Source organism: Ranitomeya imitator, chromosome 2, assembly GCF_032444005.1.
Source record: "Ranitomeya imitator isolate aRanImi1 chromosome 2, aRanImi1.pri, whole genome shotgun sequence".
NCBI lineage: Eukaryota > Metazoa > Chordata > Amphibia > Anura > Dendrobatidae > Ranitomeya > Ranitomeya imitator.
In genome coordinates, this window is record NC_091283.1 from 802,863,678 (window position 1) to 802,885,253 (window position 21,576).

Genomic DNA, 21,576 nt, shown 5'->3' on the forward strand with positions numbered 1-21,576 from the left:
GGTCAGACCCACATTTTTCAGACATTTTTGGCACATTCTGAAAGTATAAAAATGTTATATTCTACAACAGCTTTAAGTCTAGAAACCTAAATAACTAAAATGCTTCCACATTTTTTTTTTTTTTTTTTTGAAGAAAAAAAATTACAATTTTATTACTGTTTAATGATATTCTCGCACTTACTGGAACTGTGAAAATTGAAGCTGAATCTTGTAATTGTTGATAACATTGATGTGCCAGACACAGTAGTCAGAATCTGGAGAAGCAATCCTGGATGAATGAAATACTCCTTGTAAATTTGTAAAGATGCCTCCACATTTCTCTGCAAATATTGGAAAGCAAATATTATCAATGCGTAATCTTTAAAGACAGTCAAATTGTAATTTAATTTTAGAAACAGATTTTTCTGAGGCAGAATAGGACGGGGTTGTGTCTAAAGATGGCTTCCAGTCATTAGCAAATTTTACTTATGTGCGGATTTGTAATATAGCATTCATTGCTCGAAAGCTTTTGAAAAAATACAGTCTCTACTAATTGTGGTTAAAATATACCCCGACATGTGTGGGTACATGGTGAAAGACTGCAAACAAACAAGCAAACCTATGAAGTGCGATCTTTTAGTTATTTGTTGCATTTAAACATCCAGATGCTTCGCCTATGCATCTCCAATGAGAATACTAGCAATAGGTATAGCACAGTTTATAGGGTCAGACTGGTTTGCTGGGGTGTAGGGGTTGGGGGGCGATTTTATCTGAAGCTGTTAATGAATGCACTCTGGCAACAAATTATTTTTTACTGGAATTTTAAATGGGGTCACTGTGGCAGCACTGATTATGGGATATTGTTATGAATGGTTTGGATTTTCGTACCTGACATTGAATTGGTTGAAGTTGACGTATTATAATAAGCTTCATAACCAAAATTTTGTACAGATCCGTCAGTTGTGAACACAACGGTCATTGTATTTGATGATGAATGAAATGTGTGTTTTCTTGAGTGGCAAATTCTCCCTAGTATAGAACTTCCAGGAGGTCCATCATATACCGTCACAGAATCATGGTTACAATTTTCATAACTTTCCAATCTGTTAAAGAAAAAAAAAAATGGAAAAATACAACAAAAGTAAAACAGTAAGAAGATCACATACACACACATGTAATATCTCCTGTATATGTATTCCACGAAGTACAGTTCAATAATAATGGCAGAGGTTGTAACATCCTCTATAATGCTATGACCTGGAGATCGAGCATCGATTTTCTACATGATATACTTGGCTAAGAAACAGTTGCGAGGATAGCCATAAGGTGAAGGACAGAATTTATTACATATGCAGGTGGTGGGAAATACTGAAGACCTCACATTATACATCAGGTCATCAATAATAGCTACAAAGCCGCCAACAGATTATCATTATTAACCCCTTAGCTGGAGACACAATCAAGACTTACTCCATGCCTGGAAAGTTGAGTTCTATGAAAGTATTTCGTGCTGTTCGGATTTCCCACGTACAGTGACAATTGAGAGGATAAAAGCTGGGATATAAGGGGCTGGTAAATCTGCCAGAGCTTCCCGTTAATATTTCTCCACATGTGTAAACGTCATTTCTATCTGAAGAACAGTAATAAATTACATTTACTAAATAATATAAAATGTACAATTCAGCAGAAGAATAATGGCTGGAGTAAAACAGTACTTTAGCCTGTACTTTGCCGTCACCACCAACTAGACCTCATTGTCCTCCTAAGCCTTGGTGTTTTCCCTTCAACACTGCACAGACTATGAAGATTATTTAAAGAGGTTGTCGTGTGGATAAAAATATTTGTAAAAATGGTATAAAACAATAAAAGAAGATATACCTACCCCAACAATCTCCTGCAGCTCCTATTCCATCCTTACCTGGTCTCCACTTCATGGGCTAATCTCAAGACAATGTAAATGCCCGTTCAGCCAATCACTGGCCACAGCAGTGACCTGTCTAACCAAGTGATGGGCTGAGTGGGCATTTCCTTCCTTTTCTGATATTTGGAAATAGGACAAGGAAGAAGAACAAGAGACCAGTAAGGACGTTTAAAGCATTGAAATGGGACCTATGGGAAAATTTGTGAGGCTGAGTATGCCTGCCTTTAAATCAGTCTGAACTCTGAATCCACAGGACATCCCTGAGGGAGGTGAGTTTCAGGCTGTGACTGTAAGGGTATGTTCCCACGTTCAGTAAATGCTGCGGGTTGGATGCTGCGTACATCCGTAGCATCCAACCCGCAGCATCCAGATGTTGCAGCATAGTGGATGGGATTTCAAAAAATCCCATGTCCACTATGCGTGCACTGCTCACCCGCGGAGACGGACATGCGGCACGTCTTTCCAGACCGCAGCATGTCAATTTATCTTGGAGAGAGGCGAGTCTCTGCAAGATAAATTTCACCTCTACAATGTATTGGGAGTGGTGATTCTGCACGGTTCATTGAACACATGCGGAATCACCTGTGTTCAAAAGCCGGCAGCGCTTTGGACGGAGCGGACATGTTTTGCATCCAAAGCGCTGCCGATTACTGACCGTGGAAACGTAGCCTAACAGTGGGGAAGCAAATGCTATTGAATGAATCTTCTACCTATCATCAGCTCTCATCCCAGCCCTTAAAATAACTGAGCACCAGTCTTCATTAAATCGATGGGCTTTATATACTTACCAAGAGGTGGTGGCCTCTTTGCCATCTTTTCCAACATTAGTGTTAGCAATTTAGGTCATACACTGGTGAGTCGGCTGTCAGTCAGTGCCATGGCGTGGTTACAGTCGCCTCTCACTTTGTACTGAGTGGTGACTGAATCTGCACCGGCGGCGCCTCATTGAATAAAAGGCTACACTCACCCTGGTGTAGATTCATACGAGAGAATCCGCCCGATTATGCTAATGACACTGTCACTGATCAGAGTGTCATCTGAGTGTGATCTGATTCTCTCGCATGAGAGAATCACAGAACAGGTTGAGTAGAAGAAGGAGTACTTAATTTCTCCCTCTTCTCCATTGTTTGTGAGTGTACACCGGACTGCACTCGGATGACGTCCGGCTGCAGTCTGATATTTCATACGCACCCATAAACTTGTATGGGCAGGTGTGATCCAAATATCGGAGCCACTCGCAACATGAGAAATTAATCACAAATCTGTACTGCCCCATAGTATAGCAGTGGGCCATGTGCTATCTGATAAAACATTGAATAGCACTTAGCCATATTATACGCCAGTGTGAGCATACCCTAAGCTGAAAGCTGCAGGGAGGTATAAAGTTCATTTCCTCCTGGCAGTGGGGCTCTCAGTGCAGCATCTGAGCAGCTTTACAACACTATTAACTGCAGATTAACCCCTTATCTGCAGGCTAATAATGTCTGGGAACATGCCTGGTTTCCTTTACCTTCCAGAGATGAATTTTTGGAAGTTATTACTGCACAGAGACCATACATTCATAATAATAGTTGTATGAGTGTTTAATGGATCCCCATAGTCAATAATGGCTAAGTCTGATCCACAAAACTATCAAGAATAGGACATCCTTTGAGTATCACAGATTTGAGATACAGAAATGTATTTAAAACTTATGTGTGCATCGATCAATGAAACTCTATGATTCTGGAGCGCCCCCGTGGGCAGTGGGGTACTCAGTACCGGGTCCTTCGGTTCTCAAGGAGGATGTCATGGTGGCTGACCCGGTCTGTGGCCCTCGGGAGGTCCGTTGATAAAAGGTGGGAAAGGTCTTTAAAGGGATATGTTAGTGACACCACATGTGGTATTCGGTCAGGGTGACCGACGCTGCTTAGGGGTCCGCTGGGGTGATGTTATGGCAGCTAGATGGTATACCTTCCCACAGGTGAAGTGTGTCCCCAGGGCTTCCCAGTGTGTAAGATGGTGGATGGTGAAAGGCGCAGTGAAGAACGAGGACACAAGGTTGCAGTCTCTTTACCTTTTTTCTGAAGGCTTCAGTATCCACAGTCCAGGGCACCAGACCACAGGGCAGGCAGAGACTGGCTGGTTTGGAGGCAAATCCAGAGTCCCCTTATCCAGGTGGAAATTAGTAGCCTTCCTCTAGCACCTGGATGTTGTAGTACCTTACTGCTGAGCCTGTCATAAGGTCCTCACAACTGTTGTAGATGTTCTAGATGTTATGTCTCTCTCTGTCCCCCAGATGGATAGGAACAAACCCGTATGACTGGTGGCTTGAGGCTTTTTACAAGGACTCTAGCACGCCCCGGCCTCTGATAGTTGCCACTGTTCCTCCTGGGTGGTGGGTGGATCAGTAACTTGCAATTAGCTGTCCTGCCGGTCTTTGGAGCAAGGCATAAAGGACTGTTGCTCCCTCGGTTTTCCGGCTACCGGATCCTGCGCCTCAGAAGGAGGCAGCCTGTGCAGGGCAGAACTCTTTCTGGTATCCACTCCTTTTGCTAAGACTTCTTCTCACTCTCTACAATACAGTTCTCTGTTTGTGTCCCTTCTTAGGAACTGCCGCACGTGGGGCAGGCACAGCTCCGTGTCCTTCTGTCTAGGACAGGATCCCACTCCTGTCAGGAACCAACTACCTGAGCGGAGCTCAGATAGCAGCTGCCTGAGCAAAGCTCAGATTGCTTCTGCCTAACTTCCTCTCCAGACCACCAGTTTTACCTAATTGTGAAGAGTGCCCTAATAAATAGGAGCATTGCTCCCCCTGGCGGACTGGAGTATGAAATGTGTTGTGTTGGTGTTACCTGGTAAAGAGATCTCCTTTATTGCCTCCAAACATAACATCATTCCCCCTAGAGGGAAATTATATTACTGCAATGACCAGGACCCTGGGGCGCTGCAATTCAGTATGCAGTCTGTTTGAAAACACAGTAGATGGATGTATACATAAGATGTGAATTGAGGCTAATATATAAAATAACAATTAAGTACTCACCTTCCCCGAGTTCAGTACCAGCTCTTCACAGCTGCTCCGATCTCTGTGTTTTGAAGTCTCAGTTGTGAGATCATGGCTGCAACCTATCACTTAGCTCAGTTTCTCTTTGGGTGTAGATAGCATAAGCTGCTGAGCTCAGCGATTGTCTGCAGCAGTAATGTGCACTGTAGTCTTGATATCAGAGCAGAAACAGCGGTTGAGCGCCTGCACTGGACCCAGAGAAGGTGAGTGCTTGTGTTTCTTATCTTATTTGTATGAAAGCGTTTAGGGTTTTTCAAATAGTAAAACCCCTTTAAATAACAAAGAAACAATCTATCTTGCTAATGGCAGCAAAATAAAAGCAAAAGGCATTGGACGTAAAGTCCTCATGTGGTGCTCCAGTAAAAATAGAAATTTTGTAGCCATTCCAGTAAAAGACGTACTGCTCGTTCCCAGAAGGAGAAGTCACTGTAAAATTCCAAGATGACGAGGGTCCAAAATGGAAAGCGAGTGATAGCTAATGCAAAAACAGATACGCTTTTATGGTATATAATGTTATAAAAGTTCCCCTTTGTAGTGTACGTGCATGATTACCATTTCATCCCAATGAGGGACATAAAACTACTTTAGTTGTGATTACTGCGGATTCCAGCAGTGGGACCTGTAGGTGTAAATGTTGTTCACAGACCCACCCTTTTATACAAGTACTAAGAAAAGAGCACTTATAATTATCTGTAATTTGTTTTAGATGAGAAATAAGAAAGGGCATAAAGGGGAAAAAATCATATCATCACATATATTTTTCCATGACTTATGTCCTTCTTTCAGTTTCCTGATGTATTTTTCGGGAATTTAAAAAAAAGAAAAACATACAATACCAACTCCATCATCCTTTACTGTATGTGCATAGAATAAAAAATGATTATATCAGAAAGAAAAAAAATCATAATGAAAATGTGCCAGCTGTGGATCCACCATATTGTGATGCCCCAGGTCTGCACTGTTCATTATCCTCATTCCCTATATTTGCACTGCTTTTATATATACACATATACATACATACATACATACATATATATATAGTAATTCATAAACACTATTTTTTTAATAGTATAAATTACAGAAATCCACAACCATCTTCAATCCTCTCCACAATAAATTATATAAATCCTAATTGGAAATGTGGCATATTCACTCTAAGCCGTAATACGTTTGGTCCATACAAATAAAGATTATATATTTGATTAGCGTGACGCCCCAGGGTCCTGGTCGTCACTATAGCATTGCTTTCCTCACGGGGAGTGTGATGTTACATTTGGAAGTGATGAAGGAGATCTTTTATCAGGTAACCACAATGCATGCAACATGTTCACACTCCAGACCAGTAGGGGGAACTCTAAACCTGTTTAAGGTGAACTCCCCTATAATTACATCCTGATCTGGACGGAAAGGGTCCAGTTTCTGCTTCAGTTCAGAAAGTGAGAGACACAGAAGAGAGCAGACCGACATAGAGTGTCAGAAGGTCTGAAGGGGCCTATAGTCTGAAGTACTGCAGCCCCTGGAGGGAGAGACATACAGAAAGCCGAACAATGTTCAGTGAGTGTGCAGGAGAGCGAAGCACAGGAGGGTAACATCAGGGGAGACCAGCTAAGATCAGGCTGCCTCCTTCTGAAGCGCAGATTACCGGTAGCCGGACCACCGAGGTTGTAAGGACTCTATGACTTACAGCAGAGACCGGCAGGACAGCTGAATTGCAAGTTATCTGTCCCCACACACACCTGAAGACACGGTGACAACACATAGAGCCCGGGGCATGCTAAAGTCCCTGTAAACAGACTCAAGTCACCAGTCATAGGGGTTATGTCCTATCCTATACAGGGGTCAGAGAGAGAACATCTGTGAGGACCTTATCTGAAGCCATAGGCAGTAAGGGACTACAACATCACAGCGCTAGAGGAAGGCTTTGATTTCTACCTGGGTAAGGGGGCTCCTAACTTGCCTCCAAGCTGACCGAACCCTGCCTGCCCCGTGATCTGATGCCCTGCACTGTGGCTGCCTGAGGACTTCAGTAAACCAGGTAAAGAGACTGCAAACCTCTGTCCTCATTCTTTACTGCGCCTTTCACCATCTTCCATCTACACAGCGGGAGCCCAGGGGATATACTTCACCTGTGGGAAGTTATACCATCTGGCTGCCATAACATCACCCCAGAGGACCCCTTAAAGCAGCGTCGATCACCATTGACTGAATACCACAGGTGGGGTCACGAACATAAACTTTATTCCCTTTAAAGACCTTTCCCTTTTACATGGGCGCCCAGGGCCACAGACCAGGTCGCCACCATGACATCCCCCTGTGAACGCAGGATCCGGTACTGGCTACCCCACGGCCCTGGCAGGGCAACTCATTTACAGCTTGCTTTTTTGGTAAGATATAGAAAAAATATGACGTCATATACAGATTTGCTCCAATATACTCATCTTTTAGAATGTGCAGATAATAATATATTAATGATGAACTTACGAGAAGGAGTAGAGGTAGAAGCCTGGATAGTATAGAAGGGTTCTGGTGTAGACACTGATGAAGCTACAAATAAAGTAGAGTATTAAGGAAAGGCAATTACGTTTTCTGTTCTGTCATAGAATTTAAAAACTGAAAATGATCCACAATAAGGGTAGGTGCACACGAACATATAAGAAAAATCAGTTTCATCCAGAAAAATGGGATGATTTTTTTGTCAGCCGTACACACAGTCTGTTGCTATTAATGTTTACAGAACAATTTACAGTTTCACATTACAGAATTGCAAAATATTTGTAAAAATCGGATGTTACACTGTGGCTCCATATAGCAGACGATTTTTTTTCTCGCATTCAAAGACTTGAATGGGTAAGTCTCATCCGATTTACAGAAGGATCTAGTGCATGCTGTGATTTTTTTTCACACACAGATTTGGTCAGTAAAACAAAAATTATTCATCTGCACTGCCGCATTGAATAATATTGGTCCGAGAGTTGTCTGTGTTTTTCACGGGCAGCACTCGGATCGAAAATATGGTCATGAGCATGAGCCCTAAGAGTCAAGGGCAATGGGGGAACCCTTGCATTACGCTTAGACGCCTCTTACCCAGCCAAACCAGATTTCATACTTTGCACTGATGAGGCGCAGCACCCTGAAACACAGTATCTGCAAATTAAGATTTTGGTTTTGGTATTTATTCTGTCATGTGACAGGGCTCGCTAAAGGGTCAATATTGACTTTTAGGCTTTTAGGATTGCTACTTCCTAGAGGTGGCACTAGAGTTCTAGTCCTCTTCCTCGCTGAAAAGACAATTTGCATATTTCCCAGAGGAGCATAGTGGCTTAAAAGTCTTCTCATCTCGGCATGTTTGACATGTCACTCTCCGAAAGGAGAGACATTACCCCTTAGAATGGAGAGAAGGCACGCATGACTCGCCACAGTTTCATTCAGATGAGGCTTTTCAGAGCTCCATTCTTGAAATTGGTTGTGGTCCAAATAGTCCAACCACACAAATCAGTAAATTATAACATATCCCTTGAGTAAGTGATAACTTGTATTGTTGGGAGTAAAATCTTTACGGCGATTCCACAGAAATTTGTTTTGTTAACTATGGAGAAGGAGGTTACCCATATAGTGTGCTGCAATATTTTCTATATCTTTATAGACTTGCCGGAGGAAAATACAAACTTTACATGCCAGAAATGCAAGCTTATAAAATAAAGGTGCAAAGTCTTCAGGAGAGAATAGCTACACTGAAGCTCATTAAAAGAAGATGAGTTTTTCGTTGACAGAGCAGAAGAATCTCTTCAGAATGTTGCAAGAGAAGAACTTTTCAATGTTCCTACAGAAGCTAATGGCAGAGTAGAAATAACTATTCAGAATGTTTGAAGAGAAGAACCTTTGAATGTACCTGCAGAAGAAGAGAATTGGAAGCATGTGACCCAAAGAAGCAGTAAGATGATGAGGCAGTCAGTACCCATACCGCTGAAGAACAGCTACCAAGCTCACACAGGACAACTATTAAGATGTACATCAAAAAAATGCTTTGCCCACAAAAACACCCCAGTAAGAAATCAGAAGCTTCTTGAAAGGAGAAAAAGAAATGCTATGATTAAGAAGAAGAGAAAGAGTGGTGGTCGTGGGGGATTTCCTACTGAGAGGAACAGAAGCCGCTATCTGCCGAACGGACATTACTTCACAAGAAGTGCGCTGTCATCCAGGTGCCCAAATCAAAGATGTGTCTGATAGGGTTTCAATACTCTTCAGTGCTACAGATGACTAACCATGGCTACTAATACATGTAGTAATAAATGACACAGCAAGAAAGATCTAGAAACAATATGCAGAGACTTTGAAGACCTAGGCCGGAGAGTGAAGAAACTGGAGCCAGGTTGTCTTCTCATCCATCTTCCCAGTGGATGGACAAGGACTAAGGAGATTGAACGGGATTCTAGAGGTGAACAACTTGATGGTGCTGTGAGCAACGTTTTAGGTTTCTTGACCATGGAGTGAATTACCTGTATGAAGGGAGTAGGTGTTGCATTGTATGTTAGGGAAACGTATATATCTCCACAGAGATTCAAGCTTCAGAGACTTGTAGCTCTGTAGAACTGTTAGGGTAAGAATTCAAGGTGAGAAGAACAGAAAGGACACTATTGTAAGTATTTACTATAGACCACCTGGATAGACTGAAGATATAGATGAATTCTTTTTACATCAAATGTCTCTGTAATAAAAAAAAGAATGACATAGTGATCATGGGAGATTTTAAATATCCAGACATTTGTTGGGAATCTCTCTCAGTCAAAAGTATTTTGTCCAGAAACTTCTTATCTTCTCTTGCTGACAACTTTGTCTTTCAAAAGGTAGAAGATAGAACATGAGGATCTGCAATATTGGACCTAATTCCTACCAATAAGGAGGAATGGTTGAGGAAGTAAAGGTGGGGGGGCATGGCCTAGAACCTGATGTGAGCGGTCGGCTTCTGGAGCTCCTCCGCTGTGACCCTGCATTTATCCTGAGGATAAGATCTCTCTGGGAGCTGATAAAGTGTTGTGCGGCTGAGGGAAGTCACTGGAGGTCATCCCCGACGTGTGAAGCTGTGCAGAGCTGCGGATATGGTCCGGAAAAGGCAGCAGGACGCCAAGGCAGGAGCAGTGACCCGGACCCAAGATGGCGCCGACAGTGTGGAGGCGGCTGAGAGAGCGGACGCTGCAAATGCCTCATATGCAAAGAGGCTAGAGGTGGCTGCTAAGCTTGAAAAGTATGCCTGGGTGGATGGAGCAGGGAAGGAGACAGCTGAAGAGGAAGAGGAATAGGCTGGAGAGAAAATGAAAATGCAAGGAAAAGGCTCAGAGGATAATACAGTACAGGGGGGCCAGAGGGGGAGGAAGGAAAGCAGGAAAATAATGGTGTGGAATAAGAGACTGTGGAGGAGCTTATCACAGGGGAACCCACTTTGCGAGACATTTATGATCTGATCAGATCATGCAAAACTGCAATAACAACTCTCATTCATAGAGTGGATGGGACTATAGCAGAAGTTAATACAATAAAGGCAGACATGACCAAAATGGATAAGAGAGTGGGAGAGGTGGAGGAGAGAGTAAAGGTACCGTTACACTAAACGACTTACCAACGATCACGACCAGCTATATGACCTGGCCGTGATCGTTGGTAAGTCGTTGTGTGGTCGCTGGGGAGCTGTCACACAGACAGCTCTCTCCAGCGACCAACGATCAGGGGAAAGACTTCGGCATCATTGAAACTGTCTTCAACGATGCCGAAGTCCCCGGGTAACCAGGGTAAACAACGGGTTACTAAGTGCAGGGCCGCGCCTAGTAACCCGATATTTATCCTGGTTACCATTGTAAAAGCATAAAAAAAAAACACTACATACTCACATTCCGATGTCTGTCACGTCCCCCGCCATCAGCTTCCCTGCACTGACTGTGTGAGCGCCGGCCGTAAAGCAGAGCACAGCGGTGACGTCACTGCTGTGCTCTGCTTTACGGCCAGTGCTGACAGTCAGTGCAGGGAAGCTGACAGCAGGGGACGTGACAGACATCGGAATGTGAGTATGTACTGTTTTTTTTTTTTTTACTTTTACAATGGTAACCAGGGTAAATATCGGGTTACTAAGCGCGGCCCTGCGTTTAGTAACCCGATATTTACCCTGGTTACAAGTGAACACATCGCTGGATCGGCGTCACACAAACGCCGATCCAGCGATGACAGTGGGTGATCAGCGACCAAAAAAAGGTCCTGATCATTCCCCAGCGACCAACGATCTCCCAGCAGGGGCCTGATCGTTGGTCGCTGTCACACATAACGAGATCGTTAGCGGGATCGTTGCTACGTCACAAAAAGCGTGACGTTGCAACGATATCGTTAACGAAATCGTTATGTGTGAAGGTACCTTAAGTGTGCTGGAGGATTAACTCTCTAAAATTGCAGAGGCCCCATACTCAGTGTCTGCAAAAATGTGCTGCTTTGATTAATAAGAATGAGGATCTGGAGAATTGCTCACGCAGGAATGATGTGAGACTATTGGGCATCCCTGAGAAGACTGAAGGAAATGACCCTACAAAATTTATTGAAAAATGGCTCCTGTACAAGATAGGCGCTGATAACCTGTCTAAGTTATTTGCAGTGGAAAGGGCTCACCACGTTCCTATGAGACCTCTCCTGCCGGGGTCCCTCCTTGTACTATCTTTGCTAGGATCCTGAACTATAGAGACAGAGATTCCATATTGATGAGTGCTCGTACAGCTGAGGACATGCACATTAATGGCCAAAAGATCTCCATTTACCCAGATTACTCGGCTGAGGTGCAAAAGCAAAGGATGAGTTAGCGGTTAAAAGGAGATTGAGAGACTTGAAATTGATTTATTCTACTCTATACCTGGCGAAATTAAGGGTTGTAGCCCTGGGTGGGGTTCACTTTTTTCCAACACCAGAAGAAGCCACTAAGTGTCTGGACTTAAATAAGCAGAAGCTTACAGCTGACAAAGAAAGAGGGAAGTGAAAGGAAGATGTTAGAGATGAAGATGGTGCTGGCTTATTGATACCTCTGGACTTTGGTTTAATAGTTGTTGCGGTTCTCAGGGGACTTATTGTAATAATGTTGTTCTATATGTGGAGGGGTTGGGGAGGTGTTCTAGTTACAGCGTTTTACAGGTACTGAGGGAAGGGTAGCTAGACGCTGGGCTACCTACTCTCTGGTAAGAAAGGTGAAACACAACAGCGGATCAGTTATGCAGAGCCAGCATCAGCACTCGGCGCACCCGGGTAAGTGCCAGGCCCTGAGCAGCCAGGGGGCCCACTCGCCGTCGGGGATACTGGCGCGCTATAGTGCTGGCCCCCTCAAGTGGACCCCCCGCATGCTCCGGGCCCCGGCACTTGCGATACTTACAGCACCTCTCCCGGTTCCATCGCTGCAGCGTCTTCCGTCCTCTGACTGTGACGTTCAGGTCAGGGGGCGCGATGACGTCACCGGTGTGCGCCCTCTGCCTGAGCAGTCGCAGCACAGAGAGCAGGAAGACGCCAATGGTGAGGAGTCCAGAGCAGAGCAGTGTCAACCAACGAGAGGTGAGTATTTCATTTTTTTTTTTTATATTTGGAGCAATTTATGGGGACCATCAGAAGGGGCCCATATATGGAGCATTATATGGGGCTACTAATATAGGGAGCATCTTATGGGGCCAATTCTATAGGGAGCATTATATGGGGCCAATTTAATATGGAGCATCTTATGGGGCCAATTCAATATGAAGCAGTATATGGGGCCAATTACATATGGAGCAGTATATGGGGCCAATAATATATGAAGCATCTCATGGGACTAAGTATATAAGGAGCATTTTATATGGCCAATTATATATGGAGCATTATATGGGGCCCATTATACATGGAGCATCTTATGGGGCTAATTATTTTTGGAGCATTATATGGGACACATTCTGTAAGGAGTATTATATGGGGCCCATTCTGTATGGAGCATCATATGGGGCTCATTTTGTATTGAGCAATATATGGGACTCAGTATACTGTATGGGGCGGATCATATACTGTATGGAGCATTATATGAGGCCCATTATATATGGAGCAATAGATGGGGCCCATCATATACTGTATGGAGAATTATATGTGGCTCACTATACTATATGGAGCATTATATGGGGTCAATTCCGTATGGAGCAATATATGCGGCTCATTCTGTATGGAGCACTCTGTGGTGACCATTATACTGTATGGAGCATTATATGAGGCTCATTATTCTGTATGGAGCATAATATTGGGCTCGTTATTCTGTTTGGAGCAATATATGGGGCTCATTATTCTGTATAGAGGACTATGTGGTGCCAATTATACTGTATGGAGCACTATATGGGGCCATTATACTGTATGGGGCAATATATGAGGCTCATTATTCTGTTTGAAGCAATATATGGGGCTCATTATTCTGTATAGAGGACTATACTGTCCGGTTTCTGAGCTAATGTAGAATGTACAATAGATATCACTCATGTAATGTAAGAAGTAAGTGAAATCTTTGGCATTGTACTATACCTATAGTTCTCTGTCGTATCGGTGCATTATGAATTGTGGTATGTGTTAAAGGCCCCCCGGGACTCTTTCGCCCAGGGCCCATGAAAACCTGGAGCCAGCCCTGCAGTTATGGGTTATTTTGTTAATGAATATTGGGGTGGGAGGAGGGGGGGGGGGCTGGGGTCTATTGCTGGAAATTGGGACTTATAGCTTACTGGGAACAGCATCCTATTTCAAGGGGTCAGGAATTTGTATTTGTGAGGCTTTATGGTAGGAGACACAATTAAAATTGTTAGTTGGAATATAAGAGGATTGTCGGAGGGTACTCGGAGAACGGCAATTATGGAATATGTGAGAAAACGGGGCCTGGATGTCATTTGCCTCCAGGAGACACATTTGCTTACAGAAAAGGTAGATGTGTTAAAAAGGAAGTGGATTGGGAAGTCTTATCACTCTGTGTATTCTTCATATGCTAGGTGGGGTTTCGGTTCTGATTGGGGCGTCCGCGCCTTTTGAAGAAATTGAAAGTCATGTATGTTAGGAGTCGAGTTTCCTCTGCTGCACAGGGGGAATCTCGATCCGTCTCCGCTGCGGTCTCCCATTCTCCTCCAGCCGCAGTGGAGCCTGCTCAGCAGGGACGTCGATCCCAGCGTCTCGCTCAGTCTGACTCTGTGAGAAGAGTTACTGCTGCTTCTCCAGCTTCTGCCTGTAAAGCCTATACTGGTCAGCAGCGAGTGGACTTCTCTGGGACTAAGTCCTTGTCTGCGCACACTGAGCATGCCCAGGGCAAGATCTCCCGTTGGAGATCGAGGGTCATGTGCTCAGACTCTGCAGCGCATTCTATTGGTCCTCTTGGCAGGTCTTGGAAGGGCAAAGTTTCTGTGGCCGCTTCCTGTCCTGCAACTATATAAACTGCACATGACCGCACGGCCATGCGCTAGTGTACAATTTAATACGTGTGTTTGTTGTGAGTGCAAGTCGTTCTTTAAATACCCCTACCCTATTGTATGATTGTTCGCATATGGAGTATGGCTGCTATCTAGCGCCCGACTTATCACTCAACGTGTCACACACGTGTCAGCGTCTACTGCTGTGACCGCCAGTGCGGTGCCACGCGCCAGTGTGCGCTTCCTGACCCACGTCTGGGTGCTTAGTGGTGCCTGCCAGCACGGCACAGTTCGCACTTCGGTGCCTTAATTATATAATTCCTTTCACACCCAGTAGCGGTGTAGTGCCAGCAAGGGTCTAATCGGACTACAATCCCTGTTGGGGTTTAGTTCGCTGACCACTTGCTCGCGCTCTATGTGCGGTACCGCGGTCCTGTGACGCAACAGGATCGCTTTCTTCACGCTGGGTGAGGTTTAACCCACGCGTGTATTCTTTTGTATACCGCCATATTGTCTGTCATTTCCTAGCAGCAGGTTTCACCTGCACGGTGGACCCCAGACTGCGAACGCATCTATATCATCTCTCTTGGTGCGTTCCGCCAGTCCTAACAATGTAGATAAAGATGGGCAGTATGTTTTGTTATTTTGTAAAATTTATGGGCAACCATTATGTCTGGTGGCTGTTTACTTCCCACCCCCATATTCTTGGAAAAACGCTCAAGAAATATTTGAATTGTATAAAAAGGAAGTAATGGTGGCTGGGAATTTAGGAGCCAGCGACCATGCTAACCACAAATTTGGATTACAAGAGGAAGACCAGTGAGGACTCAGACTTTAAGGTTGGACTTTAGAAATGCTGATGTTAATAGACTCAAAAAGTGGGTAGGAAAGGACCAATGGATGGATGTTATAAAGGACAGAAATGTCAAAGAAGGATGGGAGATTTTGCTAAATGAAATTTTCACCGCACAATTGGTAACAATTCCAAAAAGAAGGAAGAATTGTAAGCAGTTAAAGAGATCAGGGTGGATGAACACAGAACTTAATCACTCGTTATAAAGGAAAAAAGAAATGTATATCAAATGGAAAGAGGAGGCCATATCTAAAGAAGAATATAATGCTGTGTTCAGGGAACGCAGGGCAAGCATTAGAAGAGCAAAAGTCAGTAACGAAGTAAAGCTAGTACTGAAGTAAAAATTACAATAGAGACAAAAAGTAGTAAAAAAGGATTTGGGGGGGCGTGTCAAAAACAAAAGAAAAGTCAAAGATGCTATAGGATTTTTACAAGATGAAAAGGGGGAAGTGGTTGAAAATTATGTTGAGAAAGCCAAACTTTTAAATTCCTATTTTGCATTTGTGTTCTCTAAGAAAGCAATTGTAACATGGTGCAATTGAATGAATAAAATAATCCACACTATCTATAAACAGAGAGCTGTTGAGGGAACACTTATCTAATTTAAATGATTTTAAATCTCCAGGTCCAGATGAATCGCATCTTAATGTACTGAAAGAGTTAGCAGAGGAAATTACAGAACCACTAGCCAGAATCTTAGAAAAATCCTGGAAAATAGGAGAAGTCCAAGAAGATTGGAGAAAGGCAAATGTTGTCCCTATCTTCACAAAGGGAAAGAAGATGGAGTCAGGAGATTACAGACCAGTGAGCCTTACTTCTATACCTGAACAAATTATTACAGCAAGTTTGTAAGTACTTGGGGACAATAATACAGTAATTAATCAAAACCAGCATGGGTTTGTAGCAAACAAGTTATATCAGATTAATCTAATTTCCAACTATGATGGAATCACTAACTGGGTGGATTACGGAAATGCCGTAGATATAGTATATCTTGACTTCAGCAAAACATTTCATAAAATAGCTCATACTATCCTTATTGAAAAAATGACTGAGTATGGGATTGACATAGCTAAAGTTTCATGGATTCATAACTGGCTCAGTGATCGTGCTCAAAGAGTGGTAATAAATGGTTGCACATCCAATTGGAAAAGTGTTTCAAGTGGGTACTACAAAGCTCTGTCCTGGTCCCAGTGTTGTTAAACACTTTTATAAGTGATATAGATAAGGAAACTGAAGGTAAACTAATCAAATTTGCAGATGATGCAAATCTAGGAGGGATAGTTAACACTTAAGAAGACAGAGAAAAGATTCAGAAGGATCTAGATAAGCTTGAACAATGGGCAGCGACTAAGGGTACCGTCACACTATAACATTTCGATCGCTACGACGGTACGATTCGTGACGTTCCAGCGATATCGTTACGATATCGCTGTGTCTGACACGCAGCAGCGATCAGGGATCCTGCTGAGAATCGTACGTCGTAGCAGATCGTTTAGAACTTTCTTTCATCGCTGGATCTCCCGCTGTCATCGCTAGATCGGTGTGTGTGACACCGATCTAGCGATCTAGCGATGCGATCTAGCGATGCGTTCGCTTGTAACCAGGGTAAACATCGGGTAACTAAGCGCAGGACCGCGCTTAGTTACCCGATGTTTACCCTGGTTACAAGCGTTAAACTAAAAAAAAACAAACAGCACATACTTACATTCTGGTGTCCGTCAGGTCCCTTGCAGTCTGCTTCCAGCACTGTGACTGCCGGCCGTAAAGTGAAAGCAGAGCACAGCGGCTGTGCTTTCACTTTCACTTTACGGCCGGCAGTCAGTGAGTACGGGAAGCAGAGACTGCAAGGGACCTGACGGACACCAGAATGTAAGTATGTGCTGTTTGTTTTTTTTTAGTTTAACGCTTGTAACCAGGGTAAACATCGGGTAACTAAGCGCGGTCCTGCGCTTAGTTACCCGATGTTTACCCTGGTTACCCGGGGACCTCGGCATCGTTGGTCGCTGGAGAGCTGTCTGTGTGACAGCTCCCCAGCGACCACACTACGATTTACCTACGATCACGGCCAGGTCATATCGCTGGTCGTGATCGTAGGTAAATCGTATAGTGTGACGGTACCCTAATAGAATGGTATTTAGCAGTGAGAAATGCAAGATTCTACATCTGGGCAAGAAAAACAAAATTTACATCTATAGAATGGGAGGAATAGAACTAAGCAATAGCATGTGTGAAAACGACGGGTATACTAACAGATCACATACTGCACATGAGTCAACAAAGTGATGTAGAAGCAAAAAAGGCAAACACGGTTCTAGGATGTATTAAGAGAAGCATAGAGTCTAGATCACATGAAGTAATTATCCCCCTCTACTCTTGCTTGGTTAGGCCTCATCTGGAATCCAGTTCTGAGCACCATATTTTAAAAAAGACTTTGAAGAACTGGAGCAAGTTCAGGGAAGAACTACCAGGATGGTGAGCGGACTGCAATGTATATCCTACGAGGAACGATTAAAGGATCTGGGAATGTTTAGCTTGTAAATAAGAAGGTTAAGAGGAGACTTAATAGCTATCTACAAATATCTAAAGAGATGTCACAGTGTAGAGGGTTCATCATTATTCTCATATGCACATGGAAACATGAGAACCAATGGAATGAAACTGAAAGGGAAAAGATACAGATTAGATATTAGAAAATACTTTTTGACAGTGACGGTGATCAATGAGTAGAACAAGCTGCCATGAGAGGTGGTGAGTTCTCCTTCAATGGAAGTTTTCAAACAGAGGCTGGACAGACATTTGCCTGAAATAGTTTATTGAATCCTGCATTAAGCAGGGGGTTGGACACGTTGACTATTGAGGCCCTTTCCAAGTCTAACATGCCATGATTCTATGAAATTTGATAAGAAGTGTTGTAAATAATGTTTGTAGGTTAGAGGCTTTCGATCACCATCCCAATACATTTTGAATATTTCATGAGATGAAAAAAATCTGATCACATCTTACCTCTGCATGTAACTCCGGCATCTTCTGGATGCCCACAGTTATGTACGCCCAGTCCTCGATGGGAGCAGTTCCACAGAGACGTTTCATTTCCAAGACACTTTAAATCATCCAAAACAATAGGTCCTTCTCCCCGGCCAAAGTAGGCACCTATGTGAGGGGAAATGGGCGGGCCACAACCGACTTGGCGGCATACCACTTCTGCATCACTCATATCCCAAAGGTCATCGCATACTGTTCCCCATTTTCCATTAAAGTAGATTTCAACCCGGCCAAAACATCGGCTTCCATTTGCCAGTCTCAGAGACAACGCTTGTGCTGCACAAAAAGGATAGTAATATGTTTCAGTGCACATTGTAATTGTCTACTTCTCCATGGTTACAGACTACAAGTGCATCTATGTAGTCTGATTCTTCACACTTTCTTTTTTCTGTACTCTTGTTTTACCATCCTTCCTAATGTACTGTGAAGGGTTACATCTTCACCAGACAGATGCAAAAAGGTAAGACATCTTTAGGTGTATTCAAATAAAAATGTATTTGTTTATATTTTGTTTGCTGTGAAGAAATAATCCAACAATTTCAAGGTTGGGCTATTTTTGTGGAGGTTATTCATCATTATCCTTCTTTAATCCAATTTTTATAATTATAGATAAAAAAATACTAGAAGTGATCAAATATTGAAATAACTCAGAAAACAAAGTAATAATAAATATCTACTCAACACTGCATCCATATCCTGGATTTAGAAAATAAGGATAATTACCTGAACTGTTGAATTTTGGGACTGAAGAGCCTGCAATTAAATTATAGATATAAAACAGATTAAAAAAAATAGATAAAATATAACGATCTTTCACCAGCATTTTTCAAGGTGTTGTCCAATGTTAAAAAAAGTATTGTTTTCTTCGAGAAAACAGCGCCACATCTGTCTACCGGCTGTATTGTAGCTCAGCTGGATTCACTTTGGTGGAGCTGAGCTCAACCTATGGACAGCTGTGGTGCTGTTCCAGGAAGAAAGCAGACATTTTTATTTGTATCCTGTACACCTTTTTACCCCTTCAGGATTGACCGATTTTTCACTTTTGCAGTTTCGCTTTTTTCTCCATCCCTCCCCCCTTCTTTCAAGAGCTGTTTTTTCTGTTGATATTGCCATATGAGGGCTTATTTAGTGCAGGACAAGCTGTAATTTGGAGTGATACTATTCATTTTACCATATTATGTACTGACAAATGGGGAAAAAAAATCCAAGTGGAGTAAAATTGTAAAAAAAAACAAACAAACAAACTGTAATTCTGCCATTCATTGTACAGTAAAATGACCAACAGGCCAGTACAATTATGGCGATATCAAAACAGTCTAGTTCTTTTTATATATCAGTGGTAAAAAAAAAAATACAGAACCTAGTAAAATAAAAATGTAGTTTGTCTCACCATATCCTGAGACCCATAATGCATAACGTGTTTTTTTATGGATATATATGATGTACTGATCTTATTTTTTCATGTTTTTTGAGGAAGTGCAGAGACTGAAAAAGCTCAAATCTGGAGTCAATATTTGTTTCTTCACAGTGTTCAATGGATGGCTTAAATACTTTTCAATTTTATGGAATGGACTTTAACACATATTTTTTATTACTTTATTTGTTGATTTAAACTTTATTTTTTTATATCGTTTCAAACATATTTAACTCTTATATTAACTATTTAATAGTCCCTATGAGGACTTGGACCTGTGAATATTTGATCACTTTTACTATATACTGCTGTATTGCTTTATATAGTTAAATTAACATCTTCCTAAGAAGCCTTGTCTTAGGCCACGTTCACATGTTCAGTATTTGATCAGTATTTTAAAGGGAACCTGTCACCCCGTTTTTTCAGTATGAGATAAAAATATTGTTAAATAGGGCCTGAGCTGTGCGTTACAATAGTGTATTTTGTGTACCCTGATTCCCCACCTATGCTGCCGAAATACCTTACCAAAGTCGCCGTTTTCGCCTGTCAATCAGGCTGGTCTGGTCAAATGGGCATGGTGATATCGCTGCTTCTTCCCTCTGATCTTGCATATCTTTCCGTTGGTGGCGTAGTGGTTTGCGCATGCCCAACTGCTGAATCCACTGCACAGGTGAAGGAAAAGAGCGCGATCGGCGCTATTCCCCTGGTTATCGGTGGGGCGGCCATTTTCCTGAGGCCGTGCGTGCGCAGATGGAGTGCTCTGCTGCCCGGGGTTTCAGGAAAATGGCCGCGGGATGCCGCGCGTGCGCAGATGGAGATCGCGGCGGCCATTTTCCTGAAGGCGAGTTCGCAATAAGCAAGATCTGGGGGAAGAAACAGCGGTGTTACCACGCCCATTTGACCAGACCAGCCTAATTGACAGGCGAAAACGGCGACTTTGGTAAGGTATTTCGGCAGCATAGGTGGGGAATCCGGGTACACAAAATACACTATTGTAGCGCACAGCTCAGGCCCTATTTACCGGTATTTTTATCTCATACTGAAAAAACAGGGTGACAGGTTCCCTTTAACTCATGGTTTATGATTACCTTTGTGTACCTTGTTTTATCTTTCTGTTCTTACTGGTTATTCAGTGCTTTTTGTACTTGCTATAATTTACCTGTCAGTGTAGATTATTTAATTACTATATATTAATACTTATCCATGTAGTTTGCAGCTCACGAGTCACGTTTCTGTGTGGATGCGTCCTCCATATTATTCTGGATTTGTTATGTATGTTTCTTTTATAGATATTAGAACAATATTTTTTATTTTTTTTTACATTTACTATCATGTGGGGTGCAATATTTGTAGGAGTTTATGATATAACCGGTAGAAATATGGATGGCTAAACAATATAAGGGCATATAATTGATTGATCCACCATGATCACCTTATGTATATACAGTATTAATATATTAATTATGAACTTACCAGATGTGGCAGAAGTGGAATTATCAGTAATATATGAGGGTCCTGATGAAGCTGCTGATGAACCTTGGCATGTAATAAAGCATTAGAGATAGTTACTTATCACTGTTTGGATCTTCTTTTACATTGTTAAAATAATCTTTTTAGCTTAGTTTTATCAATTTCTACTGAAGCTTGAAAATCAATATGACCATAATTTCAGTTCCTTTTAAGGTACATTACCCATTTTTTCTAGAGTACCCAGTGGTATTTTTGCCCAGATACTTATCAAAACATTTGACTATTCTTAATTTTTGGAAAATTGTGAGTCAATTGAAAACGTGCACAGTGTTAGTTTTCTTTTACATACGGGGAAATTAAAAGCAAAGCCACAAAAACAGGAATAAAAAAATCCTCCAAGATTCCCAGAATTAACACAGCAAAAAAAGGGGC

The 21,576-nt window shown here is 42.5% G+C and overlaps 1 protein-coding gene across 1 annotated transcript in view; it reads right to left on the reverse strand.

Annotated features, from left to right (window-relative positions):
* Window positions 1–21,576, reverse strand: part of LOC138666837 (scavenger receptor cysteine-rich domain-containing protein DMBT1-like) — an 88,800-nt gene that overhangs the window by 21,148 nt on the left and 46,076 nt on the right. Inside the window, exons 15-21 of the mRNA XM_069755014.1 lie at window positions 21,148–21,210; window positions 18,984–19,013; window positions 18,222–18,536; window positions 7,428–7,490; window positions 1,450–1,609; window positions 868–1,082; window positions 182–320 (exon numbers count right to left, since the gene is read on the reverse strand). Coding sequence (XP_069611115.1) covers window positions 182–320; window positions 868–1,082; window positions 1,450–1,609; window positions 7,428–7,490; window positions 18,222–18,536; window positions 18,984–19,013; window positions 21,148–21,210 — 985 coding nt within the window. The remainder of the gene's footprint in view (window positions 1–181; window positions 321–867; window positions 1,083–1,449; window positions 1,610–7,427; window positions 7,491–18,221; window positions 18,537–18,983; window positions 19,014–21,147; window positions 21,211–21,576) is intronic.